The sequence below is a fragment of the Simochromis diagramma genome, unplaced genomic scaffold (assembly GCF_900408965.1).
Source record: "Simochromis diagramma unplaced genomic scaffold, fSimDia1.1 OVJJ01000322.1, whole genome shotgun sequence".
Classification (NCBI taxonomy): domain Eukaryota; kingdom Metazoa; phylum Chordata; class Actinopteri; order Cichliformes; family Cichlidae; genus Simochromis; species Simochromis diagramma.
In genome coordinates this window covers 490,291-499,288 of record NW_024386731.1, presented here as the reverse complement: position 1 = coordinate 499,288, position 8,998 = coordinate 490,291, and the positions used below count along the sequence as shown (strand labels likewise).

Genomic DNA, 8,998 nt, shown 5'->3' with positions numbered 1-8,998 from the left:
GGACTCAGCTAAGCAGCTAAACTGGCTTCATAGTACAGGTCTCAGTCTTTGCTTCCATAGTGCTACATTTTTGTTTTCGGAAACAAAAAGAGGATTGCAGCAGTGGGTAGGATCAGTGCTACATTTGGGCTAACATTCAATGTACTTTTGCGCACGATATCTCGTCTCGTTTATTTCATGTGTGTTTTTTTTACAACAGGCTGGCAGCACACAACAAATCTGAAGTGTTTCGTTTATTGCAGCATTATTTAATTTAATTGCAGTTTGCAAGTGAAACAAACTCCAAACAGCCTTTTTACATGGACAGACTTAAATAGTTCTAATTCATCTTTAAAAATAAAGGTTAGTCAGCCTTTTACATATAATAATATTTCCATGCCTGGACCTCATCACAAACAGGAATACAACAGCTGAAAAAACATTTAAATTAAGAGTGCTTTGGCCATGGTTTAAAACCACAAACCTGTGGGTTTAAGTGCTTCTTGTGCACACAGAAAGCGTTACAAGAAATTCTTCATCAGACAACATTTCCACCCTTCCCTTCACGTACATTTACAAGCATGTTGGTAACATCACGCCACTGCAAAAAATAAAATCAAACTATATCAGTATTAACTGGACATAAATCACTTCTACACGCTTAAAAGTGTTGGAGCTTGGAATGTCACTCTCCCCGCAATATTAAATTATTTAACGAAATACATTTTGAGAAACGTGAGTGTTCCTGTGGTCCTTCTCACAATCAGTTTTCTCTCCAGCACAGAGATGCAGCAAGTGTGGCTTAGCTTAGCACGAACACAGAAGCCTTAGCTCCACCAACAGTGAAAGCTCTTTAGAGCTGTTGGATTTGCATGTGTCTTGTGAGTTTTATCTACCAGATTCGATCTGTATTTTTAGTTTACTAATCACAAAAGGTTGTTAGCACATATGGGGCGAAGCAGTTAGGTGGATAACATCCAATCTGAAACTGTAAAGATATGAGGATGAAAATAAATCACGGGAATTAAACGTTCATCCGGGAATGTTAACACCTCTCTCGTCTTTATGTGAGAACTCTGTTAATGTTCTTTTTCATTGTTACCTAGCTTTACCTTCCGATGACCTCACCTCATTGTTGTCTTTTTTTTAGCTTTTATGAGTGTCCATTGTTGCACATCCTAACAAAACCCAGGTGATCTCCGGATTGCAGGGTTGCCTAAATTGCTCCTGGAGCAAATATGACAGAGAACATAAATAATAGCTATAATTATGAGATTAAAGAGGATATTTCCTGAACCTCAAGGTGTCTTGTAATTTTTTATGTAAAGTCATATGAACACATGACTCAGTTTGGAGGTGAACAGAATGTGATTTTTCACAGATTTTTTTTCCCATCATCGTGCTTCCAGCTCTGCTGTCACTGAAGACTTTCACACAAGTTTGACACACGCACAGTCCTACACTCTTTGTTGGTTTTGTTTATTCATCCCAATTATTTCTCTGGGTGTCCACCCCGAATGTGTCTTGATGATGTTGACTTGCTTTGTGAGATTATTATGCTGAAAATGATCCACCCCATCACACTTAAACCTTCAAGCTTAAGCCATTTTAAACATACACATGACCCTCACTGTTCAATCCTATATATGTGTGTAGCACTATTTAAAAGACCAACAACGTTCTGGTCCCTGGTGGACTCGGCACCTCATCTGTTTTAACTCATCGCTCTAGAGTACCCATCAGAGGCTCCATGGCAGCCAGGAAACAAGACTCAAACTCCTGGTCGGAAAATCGTTCCACAGAGTCCCTGGCGTTACGGCGCATTTCCAGTCGAGCGGTTGGTGACAACGACAGGATGGTTTCCATGGCAGCCGCATAGCTGTCCTCACTGTCAGCCAGGAAGCCCGTCTGCCTGCCTTCGTACGGCACCACGATGTCCAGCTTTGGACCTCCAGACTTGTGGGCAAGAGTGATGGTGCCTGCGGCCATACACTCCACCACACCTGGAGACAAAGATGGAGGATTAATGTTCAGACCGGCTGATCTGATACAAAAGTCGTACTGTTAAGTTTTTCATTGGGTCATTTCTGTGGAAAACTGTGTAGTAAGTACTATTGAAAAAGAAATACTTTTTACGGTTTTAGTAACACATGCTGTCCTCACCGATGCCGAAGTGTTCATTCCACATTGTGTGCAGACCAATGGTGGCGTCCACCAGCTCTCTCTTCAGCTCCTCAAAGGGGATATTAAGTTTGAATTCGACATAGTCGGCGATGCCCAGCTCCTGACAGAGTCCCCGCAGCATCAACACCCTCTCCTCATCCTCCTGGTTCCTGCATCCGCCAATCAGCACCAGCCGTAGAGACTCTCTCCCCCCTGGGCCGTCCCCTTTCCTGTCTAGCAGTTTGCGAAATGCTCTGATCTGGAGCTGGTGATCCTTCTCTGGCCTGAACTGACCCACCGACACAATGGAGTGGCGCTTCCTGTCCCCTCTGCCGCCGTCCTCTTCTTCTCTTCCAAGCTCCTCCCAGCCCTCCATCTCGTCCTCGTCTTCCAGCGGGACACCTAGGAAGGCCCTGATGTCACAGGGAGGGTAGACGATGCTGGTGCGGCTCGGAGAGCGCCACAGAGCGAGGATGTGTCCCAGCGTCCAGGTGGAGTTCACCATAATGACGTCACTGCAGGAGCCGGCCAGGCCGTACAGCAGAGCAAAGCAGCAGTAGTACACCACCTTCAATGCACTCAGGATTGGGTTTCTTGAGATGAAATCAGCATTGTTGAATCTGAAATATAAAGACGAAGATGAAAGGTAAGGTTTTTGTTTTTTTTGGGCAAGAGTAATCACACAACAGAACATTTACAGGTCAGGATTGGATTAGCCTCAAATGCCTGGGACGCTTTCATACAGCACAACTGAATAGCTTAGAGCAAATCTAGTAACACACTCCACACTGAACACATCGTGTAGGTAGCAATTCTCTGTTTTCATTTTACAGAAAGGCTGGATGATTTTTTTTCAATTACTCTTTCTGTCCATGAGTACCACTCAAATTACAGGTAGCAATGAAATAAACTACTAACTCTTTTACGCTACGTCCACACCTACATGGGTATTTTTGAAAACGCAGCTGTTCCGTCCACACGTAAACAGCGTTTCAAATCACTGAAAACTGAGATTTTTTAAAACTCCTTTTTTGCGTTTAGTGTGGACGAGGAATACTGAGTTCCTCACGCAACGTCAAAGGTATGTGCCTTTTTTCACGTCACGCTGTGCGCCACGTTATTGCTTACATGAGATGAATTGCAGAATGGCAGATAGTCAGATTAACATTTTGTCTCTATCTGCAGGTTTTACACGCTTACATACACACACAGTTACTGTCCGTCCATTTACAAAGGCAGAGGCGTCACGGTGTGATTATTTTACATGTAGTTGTTTTTAGTTCCTGTGTAATAATATTCAACATTGCTATCAATACACTTCTCAAAAAATGCCTCTCTGTGCAAAATGGGTTTAAAAACATCAACAGCTGTGGGATACTGTTTGAACCGGGGGAACAAATCGTGGCAGGATCAGCCTGATATCATTTGTATCCCACTGTAACTTTACTGTATACAGAGCTAACATCTCCAAAATGTCAGGAGTAGTTAGTCATTACAACAAGTGTTTGTGAACTAAAAATCAAGAATGTGGGATACTGTTTGTCCGTGATTTAAACAGCCCAGCGCTGCTCCCGACGAAGGGAAAACCAATTCTGCAGGGGAGACCTACCTCGGCACTTGTGCAGGTGAAACCAAAGGAAAGACATGCTTCACCATATTTTCTAGTCTTTGGCTTAGAATGAAGTTGGTTTGGAAACACATTCAGCTATGCTTCATCTCCTGCTTTGCCTTTGTGTGGGCGCCCGTGCTAGCAGTGTCCAAGCGTTTTCGGGGTTTCCCCCCCCTTTTCATACCGCGCCCCCCCTGCAATGGCTCTGCGCCCCCCATACTTTGGGAAGCTCTGGATTAAATGGAGCTGTGTCTCAATGCACTTTTACCTTGGGTTCCTTTCTCTGACCACAGACAGCATGTCGGTGCTGACAGTGGGATAGTGAACGTAGCTTGCCACTTTACAGCCTCCCAGGTAGCGGAAGATCGGCAAGGTGAAGGCGTAGCCCATCGAGTCCACATACAGGTCAGGAACGAAGGCCGTCAGTGCCTCCCACCCTAAAACACACACACACACACACACACACACACACACACACACACACTGCGTCACTTCAACTTACAAACCTGTTGATCCCACAGAAAAGAATAAATTCAGTAAAATTAAAAACATATGATCCACAGCACTGGATCACATCTATATGAAGGAATCACATACACATCATGTGTTTCATGTTTGCAGAAACGTTAGCAAAATAGGGTGGAGACTACAATGAAAGCAAATGTTAGAAATATACATCATCTTGTTCCCATATATTAAATCAAAGAAAAAAAAATCTTACTGTAATATAAATAAGTACTTGAATTTATTTAGTCTCTCCATTTTAGCCCAGATCTTACCCAGGAACATTGAGCCTGCGCTCTGACCCAGCAGGGTGAAGTGAGGGTAAGAGTTGGCCTCCACGAGTACACGGTGACGCAGGAAGACAAAGGTGACTGATCGAGGCAGCGTGATGTTGAATCGCTGCCGGGCTCCCTCCAGAATCTGCTCACCCGTCACTCCCTGGTCACCCGTATAAACCACAAAGGAGACGCCGGGATATCTGGGATAAAGGCAGAAACTCTACATTAGTGTTTAAACTTAGGGTTTATCTCTGTGGTCTGAGGGTCAGCTTATGTTTTTAAAAGCAGTCACTTGTACTATACTATTTGCTAGAGAGCAAAGAAGCTGATCTAATGGTCTCACTAGATCGTCTGTGGGTCTTGGAGACAATAGTAGAGGTAGTTTCAACCAAACATAGCTGTGAAATCAAGGACATAGCTGGAAGAGAAGTGACTTCCTCGCCAACCTACAAACAACAACAAACATGAAACATACTTTCCCTTAAAATTATTTTTAAATATTTTACCGGTGCATGAGGGCCCTCAGGGAGCACCAGAGGACCCGCTCCCCGCCTCCTCCCGCGTTACAGTAGGGGTGGAAGAAAGCCACCGCCGGGCCATCATCCTGAGCCCGACGGGCCTTGCGGCGCCCCTGCAGCCACATGCGGACCCCCAAAAGGAGCAGAAGGAGGACGAGGGTCAGGATCAGGCTCAGGTAGAAGCATGGTACCAGCAGCGACCACAGCAGCCTGCGGAGGGACGGAAAAAAGAGGACTGGCAATGTGTGACACTAAAAACAAGCTCTACTCAAGATAATTATTAATCTGTTACTATCGTTACAACCGGACAGGCGACAGTACATCTGTTATTACTGTTGATTAGGCTAATGATAAGTCAGCTAGCTGCTAGTTAAGCTAAAGTTAGCTTGTCGCGTGTCTCAACAATACTTTTCCTGTTTGTTTGGGGGGTTTAGCACCAGCTCTTTGTACACCATTTTATCACTGAACTGCAAATAAAGCAACACATGCGAGACAATTCCTACCTCATTAAATCGCAAAAACACAGAGATAAGTGGTGGTGGTGGTTGTCGTGTCCCATTTTGACAACACAACTCCGTGACACTAGCGGAAGTAACTGTCAGCTGCCGGAGTTCACCGACTGTGATTGGTTCAGCCTTTGTTTACGTACACGTCATCGACACGTGACTTTCCTGAGTAGCAACGGAGGTCAGAGGAGGGGAGTTTGCGCGGGTATAATGAATGTACCATTAAACACTGGGTGGTGAACTTTGAGTTCATATTTTGGGAGTAAAGAGGGACTCGCTTCTCCCTGAGGGAAACTGTGAAGAGTGCCCGCAAACGAGAAACCATTAAAGTTGTCCTTCAAAGTAAAAGTCGCACCTGTTGGAAATTTGTTAGGTGCAGGAGTTAGGCACAACTTTTATTCTGAAGGCAAATATCGTTTTCCTGTTTATGATACACTTCAACGTTTCATTAAAGCTGGGAGAGCAGTCGGTACTGCTGTGCGATACTGCAGATGTTAGAATCGATCCAATACCAAGTAACTACAGGGCTAGTATTGGCAATAACAATACCAATACTTTTAACTTAGAAAGGCAGCTTATGTAGACCGGATAAATATAAATATAAATCAGTATTTTTAAATTCTGAACACAATTTAATGACCACTAAATCACTGTGATTACTCATTCTACAGTACTAATCTGGAATCATCTGGGAATTTACCCAGATTTATTTATTTATTTAGGCAGAGATTTAGAGACATTAGAGACATTAAAGCTATTCTATAGTATAATGTATTATATATAATATTGATACTTTAACTTATCACTATTGCAAATAATATTTCTTACTCTTCTTACTGTTGTGGAACAACTGTGACCATGCTGTTTCCTCTGGGATTAACAAAATATTTCTGACTCTGATTCTGAACAGGCTAACTCAGCAACTCCAAAAGGTGCGAAAGAGCACAGAAGACAGCTAAAGGGGATGATTGGAGAATTTCTCCCTTGATTAAGAACAAAACCTTCAAACAAGCAGACAGAGAAGCAGTAAAGGCCTGCCAGAGCATCTCAAGGGAGGAAACACAGATTTGATTGGGTTTTGCACTCAAAACCAGGAGTGTCTTCCTGTGTCTGTAGAAAAAGTTCTGGTGACAATCATACTGTATGATTATATAATGGATAATAGGTACCTGCTGTTGACACAGGAAACATGCTGTGTTTCTGTGTTTTGTTGCTTTGTATGAAGGAATGTAATGCTTTCACTAATCTACTGCTTTAATGATTTCACATTTATCTTACATTATTATTATTGGAGGACCATAAAATTCACAGCGTTCTGCTGTAGGTGCTTCAGGATCATACAGTAGTAGAATCTCACACTGATGATCTCTCCCTATATGCTCCCAGTCATGCTTCTGACTTGTTCTGCTTCCTTCTGGCCACTGCAGACTCTTTCGTTTTCAGGATTCAAGCCAGAGATCTCAGTCTCATTACCAGTGATGCTCCTCCACACTGAACTGGGTCAGTTTGCAAAAGAAACCCATGTTTCCATGCTGCGCAAGTTTGAAGCCCACGAGTGCAGCTAAAATGAAAGTGGTCAAGAGATGCACAAGGAGCCAACCTGGAAAGGGAGATATCAAATTTAAATCAGGTATGGTTTTTGATATTTATAATCAGAGTCCTGGAAGTCGTACGATACTTGTTGCCTTCCAGGTTTAGATCTTACGTGAAAACAACCTGTGTATAAAATCTGACACTACTACAGGCTGAACAGAATGTCTTAAAGAGAAACCAGTGTCTTCACCTACAACTGTAGTATGTAGTATGAACTGTCAGTTGATTATGAATGCATATTAGTGTTTACCAGCTGGGTGTAGAGTAAGTTCTGAATGTAGCAAAGAGTTGCTAATGTGATACTAACAGGCAATGGGATATTGTGCCTGAAAGTCCAAATTTTTCTAGCGAGGTCAGACCTGAGGTGACACAGGCTTCATAAAACTTGTTAGAAACATGAAGCGCCTCTACTGAAGAGGTTCAGTAGGCTTACTCTGTGAGACATTTCCAGGGGAATCCCAGTGTGATGGTGGTGATGAGATAAGAGGGAGCTTTTAAGTCAGATAAGGCAAATATAGACTATTAATCAAACACATATCGTTCATTTTACAGTGTAAAGTGTTGATTTGGGGCACCGTGAACAAATTTGACTCCCTGGTGGGTGAAGTAGTCTGGGCCTACTTATGAAAGGTGCAGTATTCAAATCCATCAGAATATTAGTGTAAATACAACGTCATGATGTAAGCTGGAAGCACAAACAACACAAAGGTTAGGACTATTCCTGGTTATGGACTATGAGCCTCTGTTGGTTCGCTGCATGTTTATCCAAGATCAGTCCATATTATATGATGCAAATTGGCCTTTTTTGATAAACATTTAGTGAATAGTACCCCAATTAACAAAACATGATTAATCAATAGTTTATATTGGTGATTTTTCCTGTAGGTAAGATTTCTGGGGTCCGAGCCGAGCATCTTTGCAGTTATAATTTAGCAAAACAGCAACTTTAGTTAGTTACTAGCAACCGACACCTTCTCAGATCAGGACAACAGGAAGCGGCACATTGCAATGACACTTGACTTTGAGTTTTTTGTTTTTTGGAGGAGTGGGGGTAGGGTGTTTGCAGTAGTTTGCAGTGGAAGCCCTCAGTGACTCTGTTTGTGAGAAGGGTGCAAATGTGGCCCGAGGGCTGCTCCCGGACGCGGGTGTAAACCTGCTGCCTGACGGATCCCCTCAAACCTGCCCCACTCACATTCAGAGGTGTCAAAGCACCTGCTGCCATGTAGGAGACAAAAAGCAATGTCGCTCATGCTTGAGTAGATTCAAAAATACCAGCTGTGTGCACCCCACAGTGATCAAAAACCAACATTTACTGTGCCCCTCCTGCACTGCAGCCTGTGAACGAGCAAAACCAGGTTGTACATTTATACAAATGCAAAAATTACTTGTGACTTAGGATCTGTAAATATGTGAAATTTCAAAGCCTTGCAGTTAATTTATGATTTATAAATGTATCTCATCTATTGAGTTCAAGAAATGAGCTCATTAAAACCTTTTTCTTTGCCTTCGTGTTGACACCAGCTGTTTCCTTGAGACAAGCAGCAGGTGGCACTAACTGTCCTGTCCAGTTTAGTTTCTCTGACATGAGAAAGGTCACAGTTTCTTTGTTGCTCCATATGGATCTGATGCTTTGGCTGATCTTCATTCCATGTATGAACTGAAAATGTGTATTAATAAATGTGCATCTAAACACAAACAGCCTTTTCATAGCAGCTGTTCTGACATGTCAAGGCAGGAAAAGCTTCATCGCTTACTGGGACATTAAATAAAAGTGACTCATTAATGCTATTTATTTCATTGGTGTCTTCTCTGCTATGAAAGGGTAAAATAAAAATAAAGGTATGTTGA

General features: G+C 42.8%; 1 protein-coding gene across 1 annotated transcript; it reads right to left on the bottom strand.

Annotated features, from left to right (window-relative positions):
• Nucleotides 1-227: 227 nt before the first annotated feature.
• LOC120724125 (GDP-Man:Man(3)GlcNAc(2)-PP-Dol alpha-1,2-mannosyltransferase-like) lies at nucleotides 228-5,684 on the bottom strand. The gene is made up of 6 exons (XM_040016512.1): nucleotides 5,555-5,684; nucleotides 5,040-5,261; nucleotides 4,531-4,733; nucleotides 4,020-4,188; nucleotides 2,143-2,762; nucleotides 228-1,982 (listed from the first exon to the last, which is right to left on the bottom strand). The coding sequence occupies exons 1-6, from the start codon at nucleotides 5,608-5,610 to the stop codon at nucleotides 1,699-1,701; spliced, it is 1,554 nt and encodes a 517-aa protein (XP_039872446.1). The 5' UTR covers nucleotides 5,611-5,684; the 3' UTR covers nucleotides 228-1,698.
• Nucleotides 5,685-8,998: the final 3,314 nt, after the last annotated feature.

Bases quoted from the DNA above. Each gene is read 5' to 3' on its own strand.
- LOC120724125 (XM_040016512.1), bottom strand. From the start codon at position 5,610: ATGGGACACGACAACCACCACCACCACTTATCTCTGTGTTTTTGCGAT. The intron at 4,734-5,039 runs GTAAAATATTTA...CCTTTATCCCAG, and splicing joins CTGAGGGCCCTCATGCACCG to ATATCCCGGCGTCTCCTTTG. The intron at 1,983-2,142 runs GTGAGGACAGCA...CTTTGTCTCCAG, and splicing joins GAATGAACACTTCGGCATCG to GTGTGGTGGAGTGTATGGCC.